Below are 27,346 nucleotides of genomic sequence, written 5' to 3' on the forward strand. Positions count from 1 at the left end.
GTGGCTCGTTGGAATAATGTTCTAATGCAGCTTCGTTTGTGGGTGTTGGGATGGTTGCTCCTGTAGTTCAGTATTTGGTCCGTATGTGTTGTTTTCCTGTAGACGCTGGTTTGAAGTTCCCCTTTGGCTGTTCGCTCTACTGTGACATCTAGGAATGGCAGTTTGTTGCTGTTTTCCTCCTCTTTTGTGAATGTTATGCCAGTAAGTCAATAATACCCTTTACTGGCATAACATTCACAAAAGAGGAGGAAAACAACAACAAACTGCCATTCCTAGATGTCACAGTAGAGCGAACAGTCAATGGGGAACTTCAAACCAGCGTCTACAGGAAAACAACACATACGGACCAAATACTGAACTACAGGAGCAACCATCCCAACACCCACAAACAAAGCTGCATTAGAACATTATTCCAATGAGCCACCACACACTGCAGCTCAGAGGAACTACGCAGAGCAGAGGAAAATCACCTATACAGCGTATTCAAAAAGAATGGGTACCCTATGAACACAGTCCGCCAATTCCTCAGCAATAAACCCAAACAAACAGACAAAATGGGCTCAGAAACCATAACCACTCTCCCCTGCATCAAAGACATTTCCGAAATGACTGCCAGACTACTCGGACCTCTTGGCATCAGGGTAGCCCACCAACCCACCAACACACTAAAACACCAGCTAATGAACTTAAAAGACCCTATACAGACAACAAGCAAAACAAACGTCATCTACAAAAGAACTGTGACAAACACTACATTGGACAAACTGGCAGAAAGCTAGCCACCAGGATACATGAACATCAACTAGGCACAAAACAACATGACCCACTATCACTCGTATCCTTACATACAGATGAGGAAGGACACCACTTTGATTGGGACAACACATCCATCCTAGGACAAGCCAAACAGGGACACGCACGAGAATTCCTAGAAGCATGGCATTCCAACCAGAACTCCATCAACAAACACATTGATTTGGAGCCCATCTACCATCCCCTGAGAAAAAGAACAGGAAATGACATCACCAATGCAGGAAATGACATCACCAACCCAAGGAAACCTAAACAGATAAATAGAAAGCGGGACATAACACCAGCGCTTCGTCGGAGGCTCACTGATGATGTTACCTAGAATGGTGACGAAACGTCTGAAAACTAACCTTCCAGCTCAGCAAGCAAACTCACATCCAGAATCTCAACCTGAGCTACAAATCTTCTCAAAACTCGCTATCCTTGAAAGTTGCCACCCAGGTTGACAGGGCTGTTAAGAAGGCATACAGATTTAGCTTTTATTAATAGAGGGATCGAGTTCTGGAACCAAGAGGTTCTGCTGCAACTGTACAAAACTCTGGTGCGGCTGCACTTGGAGTATTGCGTACAGTTCTGGTCACCGCATTATAAGAAGGATGTGGAAGCTTTGGAAAGGGTGCAGAGGAGATTTACTAGGATGTTGCCTGGTATGGAGGGAAGATCTTACGAGGAAAGGCCGAGGGACTTGAGGCTGTTTTCATTGGAGAGAAGAAGGTTGAGAGGCCCAGAGCATCAGCTTTCCGGCTCCTCTGAAGCTGCTTGGCCTGTTGTGTTCATCCAGCTCGATACTTTGTTATCTAGGTAAGGATAACCGTTTCCTTCCCTAAAAGACATTAGTGAACCTGATGGGTTTTTCCAACAATTGATAATTGATTCATGGTCATCATTAGACTCTTAATTCCAGATATTTATTGAATTTGCTGTGGCGGGATTCAAACCCAGGTTCCAAGAACATTATCTGGGTCTCTGGATTAACAGTCCAGTGATAATACCACTAGGCCATCACCATCATGTGGCTGATGAATCAGTGTTCCTCCATGTCGAATGCCACTTTGAGGGGTAAGGGGACAGAATATACTCTGGGTGGAGCAATTCAAAGCCCATCACAAACTGGCAAAATGGTTTGACTGGCTGTGCAGCAGATGATGAGGGAACAACAAGAGGGAATACACTTGTTTAAATAAATTATTTATCAGGCCGATTATCCAGACCTCTGTCATTGGTAAGATTTTACAATCCGTTATTAAGGATGAGATTGCAGGGTACTTGAAACAGCAGATAAAATACGGCAGCGTCAGCATGCCTTGGTCAAGGGGAGATCACAAATCTGTCAGAATTCTTTGATGCAACGATGATCAAGCTCAACAAAGGACGTATTCATCACAGCAGTGTATCTTTGGATGTGATCGATTTGAGTTTCCTGAAGGCCTTTGACAACGTATTGTGCAAGAGGCTGCAATTTAAGATAAGAGCCCAGGGTGTTAGGGGCAAGGTACTGGCGTGGATAGAGGATCGGCTGACTAGCAGAAGGCAGAGAGCGGGTATAAAGGAATCTTTTTCGGCTGTTTGGAATGTAAGTATGTACAACTAGCTGATGTTACAAGGGATCCTAATGGCAACAATAAAAAAACACATCATTTTATTATTTACCCCAGGAGCGTTGAGCAAACTTTGATTCCCCAGGATTCTGCCTGATGCTGCACAATGTCAATCAGCACTTAAAGTCAGTGAGACATTTCTTCCAAATTACAACTCAGCATGTGTAGAAAAATGACAGAATGGTCAAGAACTTTGATTTTATTTGTTAAAAAAATATAGTAAACAGACAAATTAGTGAATGAATAGACTGGATGGAAATTTCCCACCCTGAACTCTCATAACCAAGAGTGTCCAGGTCTAGCACATTACAAAGTTGGGAGAGGAACAAAGAGTTGAGCCCGTTAATCTGCCTTGTACTGTGCTTCCGCAGTTGGGTGACGTATTCATCACAGCAGTGTATCACCCAGCAGAACTCAAATATTGGGCAGTTTTCTCTTGAAGGCTGATAGCCACTGACCACCAATTTGAGACTATCCCCAAGCTCATTTAACACAATGGCCTTACAGCCGCTTTATCAGGCTGGGATCTAATTCGAAGCAAAAGCCTCAGACGACACTTAATGTAAATTCTCTGTACCGAGTGCCTTGTCGCTACCCACAATAGAAGAAAGAGGTCTACATGGGACCAATTGGAGAACATGGAGTATGAAGGAGATCATACCAAACTCAAAATTAAACTCTGCTTCTCTCTCTCCACAGATGCTGCTAGACCAGTTGAGATCCTCCAATGTTGTGTTTGTATCAGTTGGAGAAGATATGTATAAACCAAATAAACTGCTTGTTTTAATAACTCACAAGGTCTGGAAAGGATAAATACTTGATTGATCCCAGACAGACTGCACTGTGTAATCCTTAGGCCCTCAGAGTTGAAATCTGCTCAGTGAGGAAGTACTGAAATAAATACTGTGGCAGGGCAAAAAATAAGCAGCGAGGGCAAAGTCCCATACCACTTTAGCTTGAATTGCATTTATTCTCTCTACTTCACCCAGAGATCAAGTTTTACTGCAGCACAACTCCACCCAGACTGCTCAAGACCAGACAGCAGGGAATTGAGGCCCAGCGTCCCACACATCCAACAGGAGAGACTGGACAATCAGCTCCAGGAACCCTGGCCCAATTATACCTTCCTGCACTGAAGCTGAACTTCAGCAGCACCACAGATCAGGCAACTCAGCATAGACAGAGCTGAACCTCACACTTCAATCCAATACCGTGTGGTGGTTCAATTTTAGTTAAATGTTAACAAAGGATATTCTGCAACTTGTATAAAATGTAGTAAATGGAACAGTAAAAAAACATTTATTTTTCAAGAAAGCATTTACTGGAATGTCCAAGAACAAAAGTTCATCTAATCTTTACTGACAAGCTGTGGGATTTTCCTCTTGACTGATTTGGTCAGACACTGTTGGACTACAGAGTAGAGCTTCTGACATCCCTCAATACAAGCCTTGATTGCTTCTACTGATGTCTGCTCCTCCCACTCTCCTTTCGAGACCAGCCCGGAGATTTGATTGAGTGTGGGCAGCAGAGCCACAGTCAAGCTGCCATTGTTTACGGCCTGCGAGCAGGCTGCACTGTACTCCTCAGCTGCTGTTGGATCCAGAAGGGAGACAGCTCCACACTGCCTCAAAGAGCAGCCCACCACCACGTCAAACATCTCGATGCCTGCTTCTGCCAGTGCTATGGAAGCACAAGTCAGCGCAGCTGCTAAGGTGGAGCCATCATTCTCCAGAACCATCACGTACACTTCGATCTGGGACCTGGGGTACTTGTGGAGGCAGATAGCTGGCTGCAAGCTCTGTTCCATGATCAAAGAATACTCCTTCTCCAAGGTGCCCTGAATCCAGGCAGCTCTCTTCCTGCAAGAGAATGGGGCAAATCTACAAGGGTGGGGGGGGGGGGCGTGGTAGGGAAGAAAAACAATCCTATGAATTCATTCACGTGATATTTCAAAAGAGGAATAGGTTAGCACAGTTGGTTAAATGTCGGTGAGGTGGTTCAGAGAAATGTCCAACAGCGCAGGTTCAATTTCTGTTCCATCTGAGGTAGGTTTGGGATTGACTTTGTCGTCCTAAACCTGAGAATGAAAGTCAGCAGCAAAGAGTGACAAAAACTGCCAAGTAAATGGCTCAGGTTGGAGTATCAGCTACAAACCAAGGATCACAGGGAATGGAATGTTAATAAATTAAAATTGAGGCTATCCAGACTACAAAAGTGTGGCCAATTCTTAACTGCCCTCTGAATGGTCAGGCAATCCACCGTTTTACGAGCAATTAGGGATGGGCAACTAATTCTTACCTTGCCAGTGACACCCACTGTCTAGGGATAATGGGAACTGCAGATGCTGGAGAATTCCAAGATAATAAAATGTGAGGCTGGATGAACACAGCAGGCCAAGCAGCATCTCAGGAGCACAAAAGCTGACGTTTCGGGCCTAGACCCTTCATCAGAGAGGGGGATGGAGAGAGGGAACTGGAATAAATAGGGAGAGAGGGGGAGGCGGACCGAAGATGGAGAGTAAAGAAGATAGGTGGAGAGAGTGTAGGTGGGGAGGTAGGGAGGGGATAGGTCAGTCCAGGGAAGACGGACAGGTCAAGGAGGTGGGATGAGGTTAGTAGGTAGCTGCGGGTGCGGCTTGGGGTGGGAGGAAGGGATGGGTGAGAGGAAGAACCGGTTTGGGAGGCAGAGACAGGTTGGACTGGTTTTGGGATGCAGTGGGTGGGGGGGAAGAGCTGGGCTGGTTGTGTGGTGCAGTGGGGGGAGGGGACGAACTGGGTTGGTTTAGGGATGCAGTAGGGGAAGGGGAGATTTTGAAGCTGGTGAAGTCCACATTGATACCATTGGGCTGCAGGGTTCCCAGGCGGAATATGAGTTGCTGTTCCTGCAACCTTCGGGTGGCATCAGTGTGGCAGTGCAGGAGGCCCATGATGGACATGTCATCTAAAGAATGGGAGGGGGAGTGGAAATGGTTTGCAACTGGGAGGTGCAGTTGTTTGTTGCGAGCTGAGCGGAGGTAGGCACCCACTGTCTACATTGCCATTCCACCTTTGTTCACTCCAGCCCAACGCCAGCAGCTCCACCAGGAATCGGAGCTGGGTTGAGGACCAGGTTCATTATTTGTGAGCTGCTGTGATCTGGAATGCGCTGTGCTTCTTCTGTTGACGATCAACACATTTCCCCACCATCCTTCCAGCTTCAAGTCACAGGATCAGCCTGTGTTTCCACAATTCACTTCACTAAATCCAGCAGCCAGGGATAGGACTGGGAACCCTCCCCTCTCCCCAGTCAGAGCTGACCTGACACACACTGATAACCTACACGCCCACCTTTCCAAAATCACAGGAGACTTTACTCCGAGCACCAGGGGTCTCTACATCATCTCCGCTTGCCCTTGGTTTCACGGGGGGTTGGTGTTGGTGCTTTAAGACCCTTCCCGCCCCCGGCCCCGGCCCCTACCTGAACTCGCAGCCCAGGGTCGCCCCGCTCAGGCGCCGCTCCTCCTTCCTGTCGCTCTCCCGGGGCCCGTAAACGGCGCACAGCACCTTGGTGAGGCCGCACTCGACGTACACCGAGCCGTCCGCCTGACTCACCAGGCCGGCCCGAGCAAACACCGGCCTCGGCTCAGCCGCCGACCGCCCATCAGCCCGAACCCGGGCCCGCCCCGGCACCGTGCTCGGAGCCGCATCTCCCGCCACAAACAGCAGCGGCGACTGCGACTCCTCCGGGCCCCGGACTCGCTTGGTGTCGACCGGCATCTGGTACCGACTCGCTCCAAGCTCCGGAGCCTCGACCAGGCCGCGCACAACGAGGCAGCGCCCGTCGTAAGATGCTCCCACCTACTGCCCTCCCCCAACACCGCCCCCTGCAGTCCGGGAGGACCATCCGCAGGCCCTCATGCTCCATACCACCCCCTACCGGCTTTCAGCAAAGTGTGCAAGTTCTCTTCCAGATTGCAATGATTTGGTTTGAGTCGTCTGTGCGTGCAGGTCGCATCGAAAAACATGGGTTCTGTAGCCAAATTTATCAATATTCCACCACCAGGGGGGAAAAAACCAATGCAGCAGTGTGTGACAAGCAGAGCCTTGCTAGGGGAGTAATTTGATTTATTATTGCCACATGTACCAAGCTGTAATCCTGAGATTTGAACGCAATTTAACACTGGCCCTTCAGAGCTATTTGTTCTTTAAGGTGGCAGTAGGAAACGCAGAAGCAAGAGTCGGGGCATGTTGCCCAAAGTCCCGGTCAATATGAATCGCTGAAAAAGATTAGCTGGTTATTAAACATGGGGACATAGGGAGAACACGCAAAGTGCATACAGGCAGTCACCCAAGGCTGGAATCGAACCGATGGCTCTGCTGCTGTGAGCCAGAAATGCTAACCACTGTGCGACCCTGTAGTTATCTGGTTACTAATCTCACTTGGGCTCGACGGCTGGTTTGTGATAGAGCGATACCAACAGTGTGGATTCAATCCTATGCTGGTTGAGGTTACAACAAAGGACCCCTTCTCAACCATTCTACACACCTCAGGCATGGTGACCCTCAAGCTTAAAACACCAACAATTGAGCAATCCTATGGCCTGGTAGGACTATGGCAACTTTACCTTTAACCTGTACTGTATACAATGGTGTCTCCTTTGGGATGCACCCTTTCTTCATTTACATGTAATTTTTTATTGGCATCATCCTCGAGTATGAGTGATGAGGAGGAAGAGGGTCCAAGATTCTCTCTTTTCCACCACCTTGGTGCTGTCAAATGGCCTGCCAATCTAAGGTCATGTACAACTCAGGAATTTTTCCCAACGTTGGAAGAGTGATGTCCTCTTTTAGTTCTTGCTGAACGTTAAGTAACATTTGCCACGGATTCCATTTATCGCCTCCAGTTTGAGAATAATTTCAGCATTGTTCTTGATCTAGAGTTGAGCTTCAATCCCCTTCGATAACAAGGTCCTTGATTTCACATCCACAACATTGTCCGTTTCTGTTCCAACTTTCTCATCATAAATCCTCAACAATTTGTTCCTCGTACCCCAATATCTGGAAATCAAATTCCTGTTCTTATCCACAAATAATTCCCTGGATTTACTCAAACCAACATCGGCAATTGCTTCCCACCTTTGCCTCCCATTCAGAGAATTTCCTCCCGTTGTCTAATTAAAAGATGAAGCTACTGAGGGACAACTTGTTAATATAAATACATGCAGAAAAATTATTTCCTATCGCAAAATGTCTAGAACCAGCAGGGATAAGCTTACCATCTGTTCTTGGGGAGTCCTCCATCAATTTGTGAAGCACCAAAGGACACCACCAAGATTTTATGTATTTTTTTTCAAAAGCAGGTTTTTGGAATATTCCTGTCCACTTCAAAGAGTTGTCTGCTCAGGCTCACACTGGGAGCATTAAAATTTCATCTTCCCAGTGTCTTGTTTATTTCACCGGTCTGTGGCATCCTGAAGGTTTCAGTAACCCTCCTCTCCATTTACTATTATATCCAATATTGGGTGAAACATCAGAATCAAGGTTGACTGTCCTGTGGCCCCAACACCTCAAATTCTGAAGCCTTGCCCTCCAGCCCAATTTCACCATCCACAAGTTAGCCTGTCTCACCTCTCTGTTCTACTAAATGTAATACAGATTACCACTATTGAGGTCTTATTCTTTAATCTCCTAACTCCAGGATATCTTTGATAGGACCTCAACTTTTGTCTACATTATTGGTTCCAACATGACCCACAACATCAGAGTGTTGCCACTGCTGTGTTGCTGGTCATAGCAATGACAGAACATTGGAACAGTTAGAAACAGTAAAGAGTGAACTGGATATTAACTGAATGACTATCATGTGTTGGAATTCAAAACTTTGTCTAATGAACCACTGGAATCGTTTATATTAAAACGCTACTGTCACGTTTTGCTTGCTTGGGGTTAAATCCACTGGACGGAAATACTGGGAGATGTGTAAGACAAAATAGTTCATAAAATGGTACCACTTATGTATGACTTCAATGTTAGACAACAGAAATCATTTCTGCAGAAGTAAATCTGAAAATAACACAAAAAATGCTGCAAGTACTGAGCAAATCAAGTAGAAAGTCAAAGGAATGATGATCATCTGCTGTGTGTGATGTGAAACATTAATAGTTTCTCTCTCCACGTGTTTTGTAAACTGCTGCATATTTCCATTATTCTGATTTTATAGTGGTTAGACCCCTGTAGACCAGTCTGACCAGGTTTGAAGGAAGAACTCATCAATGAAGTGAAAATCAACTTCCAACAGGGACAGTGTGAATCTTTGGGGTTTTTTTATATTTGAAGGAGAGTTAGTGACTAAAGTTGAAAATGGGTGGGATTTACAATAAGTGTTCGTATTTATGTTCACACATAACGTTGAATAAATCAACTTCTAATTGGTGATCAGAGATAATGGGAATTGGTTGTGTTTCACCAGGATGTGAATCAATCGACAGCTAAGGAGATTACAGAAGTCCAAGAGTCAAAAACATGATTGCAATGTCTCGTTCACGTAATGAAGAGGTTTTATTGTTTACACTGTCTTGAACAATGGTTACATATGACTAGGTAATGACAGCATCATCATGAGGCAGCGAACAAGAGACAATTGATCTGAATCTGAAAATAAATAGCATACTCCAAATCTGTAACCAGTACAACACCAGTATTATTTTAAGCTTACGGGTGCAAATCCTTTTAATGAATTAGAGCCGTTTTAAATAGGCTAACAGATTTTCTTACAGCCAGTCCCTTATTGCAACAGTTTGAAGATTTTAGAGATGATCGATTGCTAAGCTGTTCTACTGACTTAGTGAGACAGAAGTTCACGCTTTTAACATTAACATGGAGGAGAATGTGACAACCCCCTCCCTCACCACCTCTCAGCAGTAGTGGTCCTAAACCCCTGCAGCAGAAGAGTCCCGGCCCCATGGACGGTCTTTCAAGTGACATTAACTGCAACGTTTGTGATTAGTTTTTGAGGTCTCCTATTTTCAGCTCAGCGAACTCGGTTGCCAGCTTTAGCGCCTTGTCAAGGCTGTTGACGTTTTTCCCAGTGGCCTGGGCTGACACGTCCTTTCCTCCTCCTCTTCCGTCCAGCAGGTCCAAGATATGGTTGACCCAGTCACTGGCTTTCAGGCCCCTGCTCACCACCTCCTGAAAAAGGTTTGTAATGAAAAAGGGAGAAATAGTGCAAAATGAAAATTCAGTAACCCTGCTGCTTTTAAGATGGGCTTTCCACAACGTACAATGTTCGGACTTTGAGGCGATGCCTCCCCCACTGGCCTGACTGTAAAAGTGGCACAGTGAGGGACTGAGACTTATACATCACAGGTTCAATACCTGATATGCTGCAGATGTCATAACAGCCAGTGAATGGCACAGCAAGACTGAAAGGCCTACACCAATTCCTAAGTCCTATATTACCAGGGTCTCAGGAAACACGTAGCTGGGATGCAACAACTGAAATCAGCTCCTTATGATCAACAAAGGTTAAACTCTGTCTTTGACGGCTGATCATTGGTCCCTGTTGGGTCACGTACAGAGAACGGGTGCAGGGCAGATGATGACCAGACTGGGCTTGAATGTTACAAACCTCATGGTGGATCAGTCTACTGAAACTCACTGAAGGATGAGGAGTAACTCCTGCGATGAAGTATCAAGGGGCACAGAATCATTACTGCCACAGCCTTCAAGTGGAGATTAACAATATTGTCAAACAATGAATCGTTGCTCTCAAACACCCAGACACTGAGCCAAGTTCATCTCATTCCTCCAGTCCTGGCCTCCCTATCGTTGGTCACTTCCATCACTGGCAGTCATGCCTTCATCTGCTGTAACATTGCAATGCTTGCCCTAAACCTCTCTGCGTTTCTCTTCTTAACACTGACGTCCTCAATTATTAAACGTTCAAAGGCTGAGGGAAGAATAAAAGAAGAATAAAAAAAGAGAAAAATAAACTACTAGGGAAAACAATGTGATGGAAGCCAATAAATCCTTTGGGTTGTACCTTAAGATGTGAGGGAAGTAATCAGAGATAGTAGATGCCTTGGTAGTAATCTAATAACAATCTTTATTCTGGAAAAGTCCCAGAGGATTGGAAAGTGACACCATTGTTTAAAAAGGGAGATGAGAAAAAAGTAACTTTAAGAAAGTTAGAATAGTGTCTCTAACCAGGAAAATGTTAGAATCTATCAAGTAGAGTCAGCAGGGCAACTGCTGGCAACTCTATTAGAATTCTGTGAAGAGGTTAACAAGTAGGGTAGTTAAAGGGGAACCAGTAAATGTAATATGTTTAGGTTTCCAAAAGGCACTCAATAATGAGCGTCACACAGAGCTGCTTGATCAGGGCTCATGGGGTTGTGGGTAGTGTAATAGCATTGATACATGACTGGCTAACTCACAGAAGACAAACAGCTGTAATTAAGGGGACAATTTTGAGATGTTAACTTGTAACTAGTGGACTGCCAAAGGTTTCACTGCTGGGGCCACAATTATTTACAATTATATTTTAATGACTTGGATGACAGAATAGAATGTACTATTACCCAAGTTTGCAGACGACAAAAATAGATGGGAAAGCAAATACTGAGGATAATACATGAGTTTACAGAAAATATAGACAGATTAAGTGAGTGGGCAAAAAATTTTTCAGATGGAATATAATGAGAAACGCAAGGTTATGCACACTGGAACAAACTGAATATTACTAAAACGGAGAAAGACTGCAGAAAGGTACATTGCAAAGGGATTTGAGGATTCTTGTGTTATAAGCCACAAAAGCTAGCATCCAAGTTTGGAACGAAATAGGGAAAGCAAATAGAGTGCTGACCCATAGGTCAAGAGGAATGAAGTATAAAAGGAAACTGTGAGCAGTTTTGGTCCCCTCATCCAAGGAAAGACAGACTGACATTGGAGGCAGTCCAAAGATGATTCACTAGGCTGACATTAGGTATATGAGGAGAGGCTGAGTAGTTTGGGTTTGTACTCATTGGAGTTTAGAACAATGAGAGGTGAACTTACTGAAACATAAGATTCTAAGAGGACTTGACAGGGTAAATGTGAAGGCCGTTTCCCCTTTTGGGACCAAACGAGACAATCTCAGAAAAAAGGGGTAATCCATTTAAGGCAGAGATTAGGAGAATGACTACTTTCTGAGAGGAAAAAAAAAGTCTGAGGAATTCTTTACCACAAACAGCTTTTGAGGTTGGGTCATTAAGTATATTCAAAGCTAAGACAGGCTTTTAATCAGTAAGTGAATTAAGGTTTATGGGGAAAAAGCAGGATAGTGGTTTTAGTGGGCCGAATGGCCTACTTCTGCTCCTACATCTTATGATATTTCTGACCAAGCCCTTGGTTACCTGTCCTAATGTCTCTGTATAAACCTTAATCTGGTAATACTCTTGTGTACCAGCTTTGAACGTTTTATTGTGTTCAAAGTTGAAACTCTTAATGGAGCATAAATTCTTAACAGCACATTGTAACTTTGATTAACTGAAATTGTCTGATCCAACTTTTTGAAGAAAACTTGCACAATTAGCAAGTTAGATCCAATCAGTCCCTTTAAACAAGTCCCTGTGAGCATGAATTTGCAGCATTCAAATAACAGTCTTTACCTGGGGCACTTGACATAAGCACGTGATCGTTCCTGCATCAATGTCCACAGCAAACAGCATTGCTGCTGTCTGCGGGGAGCGTGTCTTAAACAGCTTCAGAGCTTCATTCAGCGCCTGTTGTGAACAGCACAATACAGAGGTCAGACTAACTATTACTCCTTCTTAAATACCACTGCGGATACTGTTCAGAATACTTTCCTCACCTTGGCTGGTGCCCCTGCTTCCATTTCCATGACAACCAGTGGTTGGTTTGGATTAGTATCTATGAACTGCTTGGTCTTCTCCCGTACCTGTCAACATAATGAACAAACAGAAATAATGACATCTGAAAACATACTGTCTGATCGGTGAGAGACTGCAGAGCTGAGGTGCAAAGGAATCTGTGTCCTCGTGCATGAATTGCAGCAGGTTAACATGCAAGTAATTTGGTAAGGTCACAGAACGTGGTTATTTATTTCGATAAATTAAATATAAAAGTAGGAAGATTACGCTTCAGAGAAGCAGGGTACACTAGATGTGTTCTAGAGTACTCACCTTATCGAAGGAAGGATGTTAATGCAGTGGAAACAGTTCCAAGAAGGTTAACTTGACTAATAAGGGGAAAGGCTGACGTTTCGGGCCTAGACCCTTCATCAGAGAGGATTTGATGAAGGGTCTAGGCCCGAAACGTCAGCTTTTATGCTCCTGAGATGCTGCTTGGCCTGCTGTGTTCATCCAGCCTCACATTTTATTATCTTGGATTCTCCAGCATCTGCAGTTCCCATTATCACTAATAAGGGGAAAGAGTGGGTTGTCTCATGAGGAAAGGTTGGACAGACTAAGTGTGTATACACTAGAAGAATAAAAGGTAACTTGATTGAAACATACAAGATCCTGAGGAGATTTGACAGGGTGGATGTGGAGAGGTTGATCTTGAAAATCTTGAAATCAGGATCACTGTTTAAAAATCAGAGGTCGCCCATTTAAAACGGAGGATCAACAGTCTTCCTGAAAAGATGGTGGAAGCAGCCCTTGAATGTGTTTAAGGAAAGGGTGGTTATGTTAGACCTCAGCTGGAGTATGGTATATGGTTCTGGGTGCCACATTATACGAAGAATGTTAGTATGTGAGGGAGCGTGCAGAAGAGATTTATGAGAATGGTTCCAGGTGTTTGACCTCAGGGATGAGGAAATATTGGAGAGGTTGGGACTGTTTCTACTGGAGACAAGGCTAAAGAGATCTGACAGAAGTTTCCAAAATCATGACATGTTGGGACAGACCAATTAGGGAGAAACTCTTCCCATGCCTAAAAAGATCACGAACCAAACAGCATGATGTTCAAAATCATAAAGGGCCTGGATGGAGAAGATGGGGAGAAACTGTATCCATTCATAATAGGGTCAAGAAAGACAGGGCAGAGATTTCAAAGGTTTTGCAAAAGAAATAAATGAAAAGTTGAGAAAAAAGCATTTTCACTCGGTGAGTAGTTAGGACCTGGAATACACTGCCTCAAAGTGTTTTTGGGCAGGTTCATGTGTAGTTTTCAAGAGGGCACTGGATTAAAAAAAAACATGCAGGGTCACAGGGAAGGGGTGGCACTGAGTTAAAAGGCTCAGAGTGCCAGTACAGACCTGATATTTCTGCATCATAACAATTCTGTCATCCTGATTTGTTAAGAAGGGGAATGTAAGGTTATTGAGGTAGGCGGGAATGAGGTTTTGAGGTTCAATTAGATCAGCCGTGATCTTGCTGAATGGCACAGCAGACTTGAAAGGCTGAATGGCCTACTCCTACTCCAGTCACTTGTTTGTACGATCTGATTACTACACTTCTTCATCGTAGGAAGATGGTCCAGGCAAGTACAGCAATGGCTTCAAATACAAAGACACAGATGTTAAAAACCAGGCTCTTTGGAGAATGAAAAGGAGATGAACCAAAAGGAAATTTACAAACCGGTCTTAACACTTCTGCCATACTTCACATACATGTGTCATCACTTACATCACCTGGTCAACACAGTGTGCAGCTGGAAGAACACAGCTAGCTGGTCAGGCAGCAGAGGAACAGCAAAGTCAACGGACGAAGTTCTGATGAAGGATCCCGACCTGAAACGCAGACTTTCCTGCTCCTTTGATGCTACCTGACGTGCTGCGTTCCTCCAGCTCCACACTGTGTTGACTCTGACTCCAGCAGCTGCAGTTCCTGATATCTCAGAGAGATTTACACCAACTATTTCCACTTCCTTCTGATCTTACCCTGCCTCAATACCACAGATGCATGAAATAAACTTGAGTTCGTACAAAACTCTTCTGCCCGCTTCCTAACACTCACCAACTCCCATTCACCCAGCTTCTCTGCATGATATTGGTTTCCAGTGAGGCAACAATTTCAATTTAAAATGCTCATCTTTGTCTTGAAATCAATTCATGGTCTGCTCCAGTCCTGTAACCCTCCAAGATTCATGAAACTCTGTGCGGATTCATGGAGAATGCCCTATCCAGATGGAAACAAGATAAACGGATAATCGAATAGCATCTTTGTTATCAGTACTTTGTTATAACACTGGGGCCCAATACTGGTGTAGATAATTCCTTCGCTGTCTAACACTGGGGACAGATCCATCTCTGTATTACACTGGGGCCCAGTACTGGTGGGGACAGGTCCGACTCTGTATAACACTGTCGTACCATACTGGTGGGGTCAGGTTTATCAGTGTATAACACTGGGGTACTTTACACACACCAAGTGAATAATGCTGAGCAAAGCCCAGTGTTAAAAAGCCAATAAGATGGCAAAAGAAAAGAAACTGGCAGCTAAGGACAGAATTCCAAAGTCTTCCACAGACACATAAATAGTGAAAACGATGGTCAAAGGAGGAAGAAGACCTATCAGAAAGACCAAATCAAAAATCAAAGAGAATTTACACATGGAGGTGAGGTGCATGACTGAGGTATTAAGTGAATATTATGCAAAACTTTTTAACCAAAGCAGATGTTACCCAGGTCATGCTGACAGAGGAGGAAAATCAAGTCACTAGAAGCGTTCAAAATTGATAAATTCTGAAGGGTCTAGACCCGAAATGTCAGCTTTCCTGCTCCTCTGATGCTGCTTGGCCTGCTGCGTTCATCCAGCTTTACACCTTATTATCAATTTTACATAAGGTAGTATTTGACAAGCTGCTGGTAATTAAAGTGTTGACAAGGTATGTGGACCAGCTGTGATCCTTCCAATGATACTGAAGGAAGGGTTAGTGAAAATTACAAAGGTACTGGCCACCATCTTTCGGGGGGGGGATGGTCCGGTTTGGGAATTGGTCTTGATGCCAGATGACTAAGTACTACAAACAGCACACCCTGGCACAAAAAAAATGATACAACAAAAACTTCAGAAATTACAAACCTGTCAGTTTAAGCTCCATCGGGAGGAAACTTCAGAAACAAACGTTCAGGACTGAATTAATAGCCACATGGACAAATGTTAGCTAGGGAGAACCAGCATGGATTTCTTAATGGAAAATCATGTCTAACTAGCTTGCTAGAGTTCTTTGAAGAGTAACACAGAGGGTTGATGAGGGTAATGCTGTGATATGATGTGTGAACTTTCAAAAAGCATCTGACACAGTGCCACATATCAGACCTTTGCACAAAGTTACAGTTCGTGGAATGTGCGGGGCAGTAGCAATGTAGATAAAGAGTTGTCTAATTGACAGGAAACAGAAATCAATGGAGATCTTTCAGGCTGAAGTAAGATTTGTTGTGGATTTCCCCAGGGATTGGTATGGGGGCGCTTGCTTTTCTTGATTCATAGTAATGATCTAGATCTTGGAGTGCAGGGGACAATTTCAGAGGTTGCATGATACAGAACTTTGAAGCAATAAACTAAGAGGAAAAGTGCAGTAGAGGCAGGTATAATGGTGGCATTCGAGAGGATATTAGATTGTTATTTGATTATAAACAATGTGCAGAATTAGAGACGGTTGCAGAAGGATGGCACTAAAAGCTGGTGCAAATACAATGGCCAACTGCCCTTCTCTGTACCCTGTAACAATTCAGTGAATTGCATATTAATCATGTTTAATAATAAACAGGTGGTGGGCATGAATTGGGATTCCACTTGAACAGACAGAAACAGTCAGTCATTCTCAAAAAGTGGCATGGCCGAGATAGGAGGTAAGTGTTTATAATGTTTCACGTGACTGCAAAACCGCAGAAGATTGACTCCTGTACTGTCTTTCATCTTATGGCTTTCCATGATAGATCATCCAGTAAGAATTTATGAACAGAACATCAGAGTTTCCTTAAAGAGAAACTTCAGTATCATTTCTCATCCTCCATAAAGATCTTAAGAGTGATGCAGTAAATACTATTCAGAGAGGAATTAATTCATACACCATCATGGATTTGATTACTCACCTTCTTCAGCACGTCAGCCTTGCTGGCTCTGTCCAGATCATCCATAATCTTCTTTAGTGATTTCAGCTTGTCCCTCAGTTCATCTTTTTGCCACTGTGGAATGACTGCAGCACTAATCATCTACAATTAAACAGAAATAAGGGAAAATCCCATTGCAATTATGTGCTATTCCAAAGGACCCTTGAATCATTCTACTTTACCACCGTGGTCGTCACTTCTCCATCTCGTCCAGCTCTCCATGCCTTTGAGGTCACAACACTCCTCCAATTTTGGGCTGTTGTATAGCCCTGCTTTTGATTCTCCACCTCCACCAGCTGTTTTCAGCTTCCTCGACCCTCATTCTTTCTGTAAACATCTCCACCACTGTCATCCTTTAAAGATAGTCCTTAAAAAATCCTTGTTTGAAGAGGTATGTATTTCTCTGACCCGATTTATCTTCCCTTGGCTTGGTTTCAGAAGCCAGAATACTTTTGCTAAGTGGCTCAGAATAGTTTCTCCACATTAAAGATGCTGTGTAAATGTGACTTCTTGTTGGCAGAGCCATTCCAATAAGCTCTTTAAGAGAACCTTCACCAATTATCTGAAGTATTTTTGGGCTAATGGAAGACAGTTATAGACTCTAGAAACCACCCCTCTATTGTACCCAGTAGAAATTCTTCATGTTATTGTAACAGACTATTCACAGAGAATGGCATCACAGGAGAATCCTGCCTTGTTCCCAAACACACACACTTTCCCAAGTGCTGTTATTCCCTCGCCTGTGCAGCTGAGGGGAGTAGAGGCCATCATTAGCAGCCTGACCAAACTTCTATCTACATGGCTCAGTGCTCTCCTCCACTTACTCACTGAGCCACTCAAGAACCTAAAGCAAAATTTGATTTATGCCTCATTAATTTTAAAATATTTGACTCATTAGCTTCAGTTCTAGCTTTTCCTTCATGTCAGTCAGAGGTTTTAAAAAAAAAGTAAGTGTTGTCTGATAGGGGTGTCCTGTATCAAATTATAAATGGGCCAAAACTGATCACAGTTGAGCGCCTCAAAAACAAAGCTGTCACATTCTACTTTCCCAATCTGAAACGCTGTTCTTTAACCTTCAAAACAGTGTGTTCTTTCTTGCCAATCTACAGCCTTCAGTATTACCTCTACAGCTGAATCCAGTCAACTTCTCCAGCTCGCTATATTACTCTCACAAACCTTTCAAGTCTCTCCTCAAACCCACCACTTTGGCTGCTCTTTGGATATTTGTCACACCATGTCTCCTATCTCATCTGTAAAATGCCTCTGGACCTAGTGTCATGGAAATCACTTTTACTAATTAGATGTGTTGATAAATCTTCATCCAGAGGTCATTCGCACACCTTTCATCCTTGTCTCACTCCACGTGACCCATTATACGTCATATTATTGTCAGGGCCCTCTCGTTTTGGGACCACAGGTGGGTTACTTTAACCAGTTCAATTTTTGTTAATTTCATCATTCTTTGGTCTGGTGGTTTTGTTTAAGCTGCAGACTGATGCAGGTCAGCTTTAATGGGATCTTATCCAAATAACGCTGTCATTCATGAACAAGTCCCAGAAAAATAACTTAAAAAGGAGCATCTGTGAGACAAATATTCCAAAGTTAGGCTCATAAAAACAGGAAGATTCATCCAACTCCTAGTGTGCCCATGAAGATACCACTATTTCCCTCTTACTCAAATGATGCCATTCCAAATAATTCCAGGGATTCTACATGTGCTGGCCTGTTCGGAGGACTAGTCTTGAAAGTAGCATTCAATCATTCAAGTATAATTTTAAAAATCCATTTGTAACTCAATATTCAAACCAACCTTTAGAATATATTAAGTTAAAGAGCGTGCAGAATTCTTGTTTGCACATTTCTCGTTTACCTCTGTGAGATCTGCAATCTCTTTCTGGATCTCTTTATTGGGAGATGTCTGGATCTGGACCTTTGATTCCAGTTGAACAAGAAAATTCTGTAGCATGTCTGCCTTTCTTAGTGCCTAAAGAAGACAATGGCATTCAAGTCACATTCAAGCCCTGCAATATTCTTAGAACATCCAATAAATAATTAGTATAACTCAAATGACTTGACGCCAACCTGGGATGCGCAAAAAACAGCCATAACTAAAACGTGTGAGTGAGCAGGAGGAAGAGATGAAACAGTGCACGTGATAAACACACAAAGGAAATTCTCCAGTAGACAGTGTGCATGTAAGAGGGACGGGACATAGCTAGCAGAAAAAAAAAGACGTTGCTGGAAAAGCTTAGCAGGTCTGGCAGCATCTGTGAAGAAAAATAATTCAAAGTTAACGTTTCGGGTCTGGTGACCCGTCCTCAGAATGGGTGATGATTCTTTTTCTTCACAGATGCTGCCAGACCTGCTTAACTTTTCCGGCAATTTCTGTTTTTGTTCCTGATTTACAGCATCCGCAGTTCTTTCAGTTTTAATTTAGCTAGCAAAAAACCTGAATAAAACAGAAGCATACTTGGAACGTTTGCAAAATGTGCAACAAGCATGGATCAGAGAAAAGCAGGTGTGTGTACTAGAGACACCACACTTTCAACCATGGTTGCGAGTTATTGTGAATGAGGTGCACAGCATTTAAATGAAATTGCGTAGGATGCAAAGAACTAGCACATGAGAAACAGTATTAAGGAGAAATTCTAAAAGTGCACGAGAAACAGCGCAAGATATTTGACAAACAAAACAGACATAAAGACTCTGCTTCTATGAGAACCTCGTACCTTGAACAATTTTGAAAAGGTCAATGACTATCTTTCCTCTCCTAAGATCATTGACTATTGTAAGCTATAATTTCACGAGGATCAGTAGCAGACTCGCACCTAGCCCGAAGGCTACTCCTTATGTATGAGTCTAGACAATGAGTGTGAATATGGAATTCAGCCATAACAGGCATTATATCATAGCTTAAAAGTATCTCACTATCACCTGACATGCAAGAAGGTCCATTTTCAGCAGGGATCATTGGTCAGTGATGAGAATTAAGAACCTAGACCAAATTCTCTTCTCAGTAACCCAGAGAGCTGTTTATAGATCCTAGTCTCTCCTTTGACTGACAGCATCAGGTAATTTAGAGAGCCAATGTAGGAGGACTCTGATCCATGGCTCATTTACAAAGTGGGTAGAACATGTACTCATCAGAAGATATGGCCCTTTGGGCATATTACCATCAGGGTAGAGCTTGCACTGTCATCACTAAGGAAGCTGAAAATATTTTCTTTTAAATAATTAGATTAAACAAACTACAGTAATCCAACAGTCATCCTGCCAAAAGGAGACCCAAGTCCCCCACAGCTTCCAGCTGCCTAAGGGTCAAGATTCATTAAGCACACCACCAACCTTTTGAGCCTCAGATCCTGTGACAGCTACTATTCTCCTGATGCCCTTAGCGATAGCTTCTTCTGATACAATCACAAAAGGACCGGCATGGCGAGAGTTCTGTAAGTGTCTACAATAAAATCAAGGTAATTACCACAACAAAGGGAACTCAGCAGAACATATCCTCTCATGCCTAAGCTCTACAGTCAAAATATCAAGCAACTGTACAGGTCACAACAGTCTGTGTTTCACAAGCTTGACACTTTTTGTTTTCCTTTTTGAACTATAAACTGGAATAGAAGTTAGATATTGCTACATAGCTGAAACACCAAGAGGGTTTTGTGAAATGGGAAAAAAAATCAAGTGGTACACAATTTTAACCATGCAATGTTGCTGTTGAAGCAGGAGAATGATATATTACTGACTGAGAACAGCATCAGGAGTTTTTAAGTTAAGGAAAAACTGCCTGACAACAGCTTTTGGATTGGTTCAGTAGCAAACTGTTTTAAATCTGTAGGTGCCCAGCAGTGGAGATTTCCAGAGCTGCCAAACATTTCTCCTCCATTGCTTCCAGTGTGAGTGAAAAGACAAAAGTAAAAATCAAGAATGCTTAAAAAAATGAATTGCAACAAGAAAGCTCCTTTATCCACAGATTCAACTATCGACATGAAGAATGATCATTGCTTTAAAGATGTAAACAGTGCATCATAAGTGCTGAAATCAAAAAGGAATTGTGAGGGATATTTAACCCATCATCTGTTCTGATCGTTAAACATTGTTTGCTTTTTCCACCCATACACATGTGTCATAAAGTGTGTCTTTTGTCTGTTTTATTCGTGAATGTGTGTCTTTGAAGGTTTTAAAGGAGTATCGTTTAAGTCACATAGAAATTAATTAGTAATCCCACTTGTTATTTTTCTGCCATTTGTTAAAATTAAGTATGTTACAGCATAGTTATAGTCTGTTTCTGAAGAAACCAGATGCAATCTTGAAGCAGTCATGCAAATCAGTTCAGTTGGGCACCATCATCAGCACAACATTCCCAGTTAAGCTGTTACAGCATTTACAACAATACTATTCAACAAAGCCACAACACTTTCAATGGGTTCCGAAGAAGTGCAGAACCACTGTTCAAAACATTAGGAAATATCTATGACTCTGGTGGACAGCAAATTTCCAGGCCGTACCCACTTTGTGGCGGAACACTGGAAGGGAAGGCAAAACTTTGCACCAAACAAAAGCGTTTAGTGGAACGAGGGCTAGGTAGAGTCAGGAACAAAAGCAAGGAGTTTTGCTCGCTGACAAAGCCACCAAAAATGCTATGAAAAGGCAGAGAAGTATTAAAAGCAGAGAGAAAAAAAAACACATTTTCTATTTTAAAAAGCCATTTCTTTTCTTCCCAGAGGTTTAGCCTTTTAAAAGGACACAGTCCCATCAGAACAACTCCTGGCATTGCAAGATCAGGAGACTGGGGAGCACATCCTTGATCGTACTAACATAGTGCAAACTGAAATGGCAGTCAGAATTAGACAATGTTAATCAGACCAGCTGTGGTCATCACATTTTGGGAAAGATGCAGTGAGTTTGAGAGCATACAGAGGAGATTTACTACAGTAGTTCTAGGGATGAGAGAATTTAGCTACAAGACAAGGTTGGAGAAGCCAGGATTGTTCTGCTTAGAACAAAGAAGGTTGAAGGGTGTTTTCTTTTTAAAGACCTATACAAGATCATAACAGATTTACACAAGGTAGACAAGGGAGCTGTCCTCATAAGCTAACCTTGCAAGGACACAAATGTAAGGTTTGGGCAAGAGGTGAAGGAAGATGGAGAGGAAGACTTTTCTAACAAAGCAATTGCTATTGACCTGCAACCCACTAATGGAAGCACAGACGACCAATGATTTCAAAAGGCAAATGGATGGGCATTGGAGGGAAATAAACCTGCCGGGCAACAGGGAGAGAACACAGGAATGGGACACACTAGATCACTCTACAAAGAAGTGCACAGACCTGATGGACAGAATAAGCGCATTCTGTGCTGTCCTGACACTGTGACTCTTCATGGCAGATAGTGTTCAACATCTTATCCAAAAAGAATAGGCAACTGGTCTTTATGTGAGCCCAGACACTGGACTGACAGCAATTCTACTCTCCTTCAACAGTGCAGCTCTAGCTAGTCTGTGCTTCCCTGGAAAAATCCCCTTTCACCCTGTACTTCAGGCAACGCACTCACGTTCCACCGCAGAACTCGACTGAAGTAATAGAGCCCGCTGGTCCCGATGGGTTAGCCAGCATATCCTCCACCGGGATCCCCACGGACACCACTCGCACTGGGTCGGGGTATGTCTCATCAAATACTGCACGAAGACCCTGAATAGCCTTTGCTGCAGCAAGGGCGGCATCCTTGGCATAAATTGGCTGTGAGAAAATATATATGAAGTTACAGAGAATCCCAAGTGCAAGTAAAAAATTTAATGGCTTACATTTAATTTCTCATAAAATTTCAATGCAGGAGAACAAAACAACTTTGTATTCCTCAAAGTGAGGGATGTTAGAAGTGGGAAATGGAAGCCCTCTGCTCAAAGAAATGGACTCTCCTCATCAGATACAGTAATTATGAAAAGTTCTCCTTACTCTGTCACCTCTCGGTTGACAGCCAACCCACTCAAGCTATAGTATCTTGTGTACCAACCACCCCTGTCCCTTCTGTCTGCAAAGGGCAATTTCATAGTAGCTTTGTGAAGAGCAAACAAGGTTATTCAAACACAAAGACAGAAATTGCTGGAGAAACTCAGCAGGGCTGGCAGCATCTGTGGACAGAAAGCAGAGGGACCTTTCTTCAGGTCACTGAATTCGAAATGTTAACGCTGCTTTCTCTCTACAGATGCTGCCAGACCTGCTCAGTTTCTCCAGCAATTTCTGCTTTTGTTTCAGGTCTTCAGCACCTGCGTTTCTTTGTTTTGTACTTCTCAAACACATTTGGTGTAAAACCTTTACTGGCACCAGATAGTGGCTCATCATTTCATTCACATCATCAGCCTAAGCTGCTTTTGAAACTGGGACCCAGAGGCGAAAAGGCAGTGAGTTAACCACTGTATCACTTGATATCCTGTAACAAGGAGCAGTCACGAATAACAATTTATGCTGCTTAGGCACGAGTAAAGAACCTCAGTGTCAGAATGAACAATGTCACATCATATTAATATATGTTGTAATTTCTTAATCAGCTTGCTTTTCCATACACATAGTTGCTCCATAATACAACTGCATACATGGTATTCTGTACCTGGCTTACAGCAATGAATTCGGAATCAAAAACAAGCCATCGACTCGTAATGAAATGTGCTGACCATCCTCTACTTCCTCTGTTTTCTGATACAAAATGAGTTAAAACCACCAAGTTTAACTTTTTAACTGAACTGGTGGGATCATAAACGCAGAGTGCTTTACCTTCGCTTCTTGAATCATTTTACATGTGATCTCTTCAGTTTTTTTGATCTGCTGAGTGCTCATTGCTCCTTTTGCTGTGAAATCGAAACGCAGCCTGTCTGGTGCCACCAGAGAACCCCGTTGGTCAGCCTCGCCCAGCACAGACCGCAGAGCAAAGTTCAGCATGTGGGTGCTAGTGTGATTACTCATGACAGATCGCCTCTTGGCCTGAACGGAAAATAAATTACAAAAGTTGTAGAATTCTCACGTTGAACTTATTTAAAGCACTAGTTCAGCTTCAGTATTCTGTTCTAGGCATTACACTTTAGGAAAGATGCGAAAGCAATGAAAAAACAAAGTGCAGATAAGATTCATGAGGAAGGTGCCCAAAATAAGGAATTCCACTTATAAAGACAGATTGGAGGGGTTTGGGCTGTTGTCCTTGGGTAAGGCAAAGCTGAAAGGAGGTTCAACAGGTATTCAAAAATCATAAGGTTCTAGAAAGGATAGTTAGGAAAAGATTTTGTGAAGGAGAGAACACAGACTCAAAGCAATTGGCAAAAGAAGGAAATGGTGAAATGAGGGAAAACCTCTTGACACAGCCTATGGTTAAGATCTGGAATACATCTGACGATATGTTGAAGGCAAGTTCAATCATGACAGTCAAATACTAATTAGAGACTTAGCTGTAAGGGAAGAACGTGAGGGTTTTTGGGAGAAGGCATGGAAATGGCACTTAGTGAGATGCTCACGTGGAGAGCGAGTGCTGGCATGACGGGCCTAATGGCTTCTTTTGAAGCTGCATCACTTCTGTGGCTATGTAACTGCAAAATTTTAAAATAATTTCCATCCATAGATTGATGTTGAAGTATGAAATTCACATCCCAATTAACTGGGACACAAGTCATTCACTTGGCTTTCACACTGGCTGCCAAATGAAAAATGAAAATTAAACTACAAGATTTTAACTCTAATGAATGGACATCACCTCATCAATGAAGAGACGAACTTTGTCCCCTACTTTCAGCTGTCCATAAACCGTTCCAATATGGAGGACATAGCCACCTCGTACCTGTACATTTTTCACTGTGAACTCAGTTTTCTGTGGAAAAAATGACAGTGAATTGGATTCAGAACACGAACAAGCAAGCCTTGTGAATTCAAAGTAAAATGATTGATTTTGGGCAGGTACAGGAAGAGTTCCCAGTCCGACTGACTTTGAATAATCCATGCACATGCTGCCCTTGGGAAGGAGGGGTGGGTGGGCTGTGATGCAATGTATAGTTCAAAAGCCTGCTGAAATTCAGAGTTCAAATCTCTCACGCGCATACTGGCTATATGCAGAAAGTGAGTGCAACTGGGTGAACCACACAATGGCCACATGATAAAGGGAAAGTAGAAAAAATATACATAATCATGAATTCAATTGTCAGATTATGCCGAATTAGTCCATCAACTGGATAGTGATTTGGGCACGACAAGTGACCTCAGTGTCAATGGGACACCTTTAGATTCTGCTTAGTGCATCCTGTTGAAAGGCTACACCTGGACAGATAGGACTGTGGTGCTTGGTCTGGGTAAGTCAATGCAGTAATCTTACAGGCTCTGAGAATTCTGGAAAACATCCGCATTAATCTGAAATTATGCATACTTCAAGTCATAGTGGAGAACGGCGTATTTATTGTTCAGAGGAGTTGTACAATACCATAAATCCAGTCGGGAGGGGTCCATTAGCTCATGTTGAACTTGGTTCCACTGTCTAGCTGTAATTGAAACAGAAAATTAAAATCCCTTACATCTTCACTGCTGTCGTCCACTTTTATCAGGTAGCCTTCATCGTAAATCTGACCACCTTGCTCAGCATAGAAGCATGTCCTATCCAGCAGCAGGCCACAATCCTGGCCTGTCTGTACTTCCTCCATGAAAGTTTTCTTCCTGCGAATCATTTTCACTGTGACCTCTATGGATTCAAAAACTGCAGAGAAAGTCAGAAGCATCCGGTCACTATCAATAAAAGTGAATCAGCAGTGACATTCAGATAAAACCACCAATCCTCAACAAAAGGAGTTTTCACTAGCAAAATATGAGCAATTACCACTACGCACAGGTTATTTTACATTCTCTTTGGGTAGCGTTGTTTACTCCATTGTGGTTTCCCCTTTTCAAATAATTAATCCAGAATGCATGCAAGTACCTTGCTCCACTGACACAGCTCTGAGACAATCTACCTCTGACAGCCAGCAACAAAGCTTTCTCTAAACTCAGTTTCGAAGGGAACGGATCGAAAACTGGACCACAACCTCTTAACAGGTGTAAGCTATCACTCTGTGAGGGTGCCAATCAAAAATCAAGAAGCGAGAAGCAGTTTGATGACTGGTATACGTACTCAGGCGAAACTGACAGAATGTCAGATGCTACTGGCTTAATTCAGTATCACAGCACACCGTCTCCAAGAGAAGAATAAATGGCACAAACATGAGAAATAGGAGCAGAAAGTAGACAATTTGGTCTCTGCTCCATCATTCAATAAGATCATGATTTAGCTGTCACGTTCTGAACTCCACTTTCTCGCCTACCCACCGATAACCTCTGACATCCCTACCGTACAAAAATCAAACTCTGCCTTAAAAATATTTAATGGCACCACCTCTAATGCCTTCGAAGGCACAGAATTTCAAAGCTGCACAACTCAGATGACCACTCCACCTCCACCACCAAGTCTGGGCTCACCCAGAAGAGAAAACGTCACTGCCATGTTTGCCATGTCAAGACCAATCAGGATCTTACCATCTTCAAGTAACTCCTCATTCTCAGGAACCCCAACTTGTCCAACTGCAACCCACTCATTCCCAGAATCAATCTAATAATCAGGCTAGCCTTTCAATTCCAGGGCAAATAGGGATGGATAACAAATGCAGCTTTGCCAGTAATGCCAACATTTCATTCAAGAATAAAGTATGTAATTAGATCGATCTTTAGAAAGCGGTGATGTTTAAGAGTATAGTGAATTGGTAGGTGGTTTGGCTGATCTATCAAAGGCAGGCAGGATTAATGTTCTTTTATTCAAATGTGGGACATGGCTGTTGATCTCTGGCCTTAATTCATTCCCTGTCCCTAGTCAACCTAGAAAAGGTGGCGGTGTGCTGCCTTCTTGAACAACGGTAGTCCACGTGCTGTAGGTAGACCTACAATACCCTCAGGGAGGGAATAATGGACAGAATATTCTCCTAAGGTGTCTTGGAAGTGGTCAAACAGTTGGTATCCAAATGTCAAATTAAGGAGGGCCTGCATGTAATGCAACCTCCAACAAAATATCTAAATTTGGTGACTTTTTGAGGGACTAATTCACAATACCATTTGTTATCAGTGCTGATGCAAGGTGGAAATAGTATGCAACATATTTCAACTTGCTCGCCTGACAACTTGTGGCAAGGAATGAAATATCTCTGTTAACACCGGCATGGAGTTTCACCTTTAAGTACTGCTTTGGCACCATGCTGGCCATGTTGGGTTTCTCTGTCCCAACAATGGATCACAGTGTGACATCAGAGTAACATTCCATTCCAGGCATCCCATTGTGGCCAGGCCTTCTAAATAGAGCCATATTTGAGCTTCGCGCCCATGCTTGCTGAGAACTGGCTTTTAGAACATCCAATTCAGGCAAGATCTTCACAACCAGTCTAGGTTGGATCTTCAGCAGGTCTGGCAGTTGGCAGAGAGTAAGCGTTAGCATTTTGAGTCCAGCATCCTTCTTCAGAACCGGGCCACAGGGCTCGAAACATCAACTCTGCTTTCTCTCTACAGATGCTGCCAGACCTGCTCAGTTTCTCTCGCAATTTCAGTTTTCACTCCAGAATTCCAGCAGTTCTTTATTTTGTTACCGTCACTCAATCCCCAAATTCCGCTGAGATGGCCACTGTCTCAAACGCATTTTGTTTTAATGTGAAGGTCAAATACTCTTAGTGTTTGGATTGCACCACTGGAGACCTCAAAAGTACAATGCAAAATTAAATCTGCATGACACTACCCTTATGGCCAAGTAAGTTCAACCAAATATTGCCCAAATCAGAAAGGTCCTAATGTTGGTGCCTGGTCTGTCATACATAAACTGGGCTTAAGCAGAGATAAATAGAAGAAACATCACTAGGCTCA

General features: G+C 43.1%; 2 protein-coding genes across 3 annotated transcripts in view; both read right to left on the reverse strand.

Moving 5' to 3' along the window:
• Window positions 1-2,589: 2,589 nt before the first annotated feature.
• Window positions 2,590-6,234, reverse strand: exosc6 (exosome component 6). Its single transcript, XM_048546592.1, has 2 exons — window positions 5,865-6,234; window positions 2,590-4,288 (listed from the first exon to the last, which is right to left on the reverse strand). Exons 1-2 carry the CDS (start codon window positions 6,161-6,163, stop codon window positions 3,757-3,759), a joined length of 831 nt encoding a protein of 276 aa, XP_048402549.1. The 5' UTR covers window positions 6,164-6,234; the 3' UTR covers window positions 2,590-3,756.
• A 2,675-nt stretch (window positions 6,235-8,909) lies between these two features.
• Window positions 8,910-27,346, reverse strand: part of aars1 (alanyl-tRNA synthetase 1) — a 38,633-nt gene continuing 20,196 nt past the window's right edge. For both annotated transcript variants that reach the window (XM_048546589.1, XM_048546590.1), the window contains 10 exons: window positions 24,991-25,169; window positions 24,183-24,296; window positions 23,216-23,422; window positions 21,999-22,183; window positions 19,788-19,896; window positions 18,313-18,426; window positions 16,425-16,544; window positions 12,237-12,323; window positions 12,034-12,147; window positions 8,910-9,574 (listed from right to left, as the gene is read on the reverse strand). In XM_048546589.1, the coding sequence (XP_048402546.1) occupies window positions 9,389-9,574; window positions 12,034-12,147; window positions 12,237-12,323; window positions 16,425-16,544; window positions 18,313-18,426; window positions 19,788-19,896; window positions 21,999-22,183; window positions 23,216-23,422; window positions 24,183-24,296; window positions 24,991-25,169 (1,415 nt within the window). In that variant the 3' untranslated portion in view covers window positions 8,910-9,388. The remainder of the gene's footprint in view (window positions 9,575-12,033; window positions 12,148-12,236; window positions 12,324-16,424; window positions 16,545-18,312; window positions 18,427-19,787; window positions 19,897-21,998; window positions 22,184-23,215; window positions 23,423-24,182; window positions 24,297-24,990; window positions 25,170-27,346) is intronic.

This window comes from Stegostoma tigrinum, chromosome 16 (genome assembly GCF_030684315.1).
Source record: "Stegostoma tigrinum isolate sSteTig4 chromosome 16, sSteTig4.hap1, whole genome shotgun sequence".
Taxonomy (NCBI): domain Eukaryota; kingdom Metazoa; phylum Chordata; class Chondrichthyes; order Orectolobiformes; family Stegostomatidae; genus Stegostoma; species Stegostoma tigrinum.

What these genes read in the sequence shown, in the direction of transcription:
- exosc6 (XM_048546592.1), bottom strand. Translation starts at nt 6,163, where the DNA reads ATGCCGGTCGACACCAAGCGAGTCCGGGGCCCGGAGGAGTCGCAGTCG. An exon ending in ACCCTGGGCTGCGAGTTCAG is followed by an intron (nt 4,289 to 5,864) that starts GTAGGGGCCGGG and finishes CCACCCTTGTAG; the next exon opens with ATTTGCCCCATTCTCTTGCA.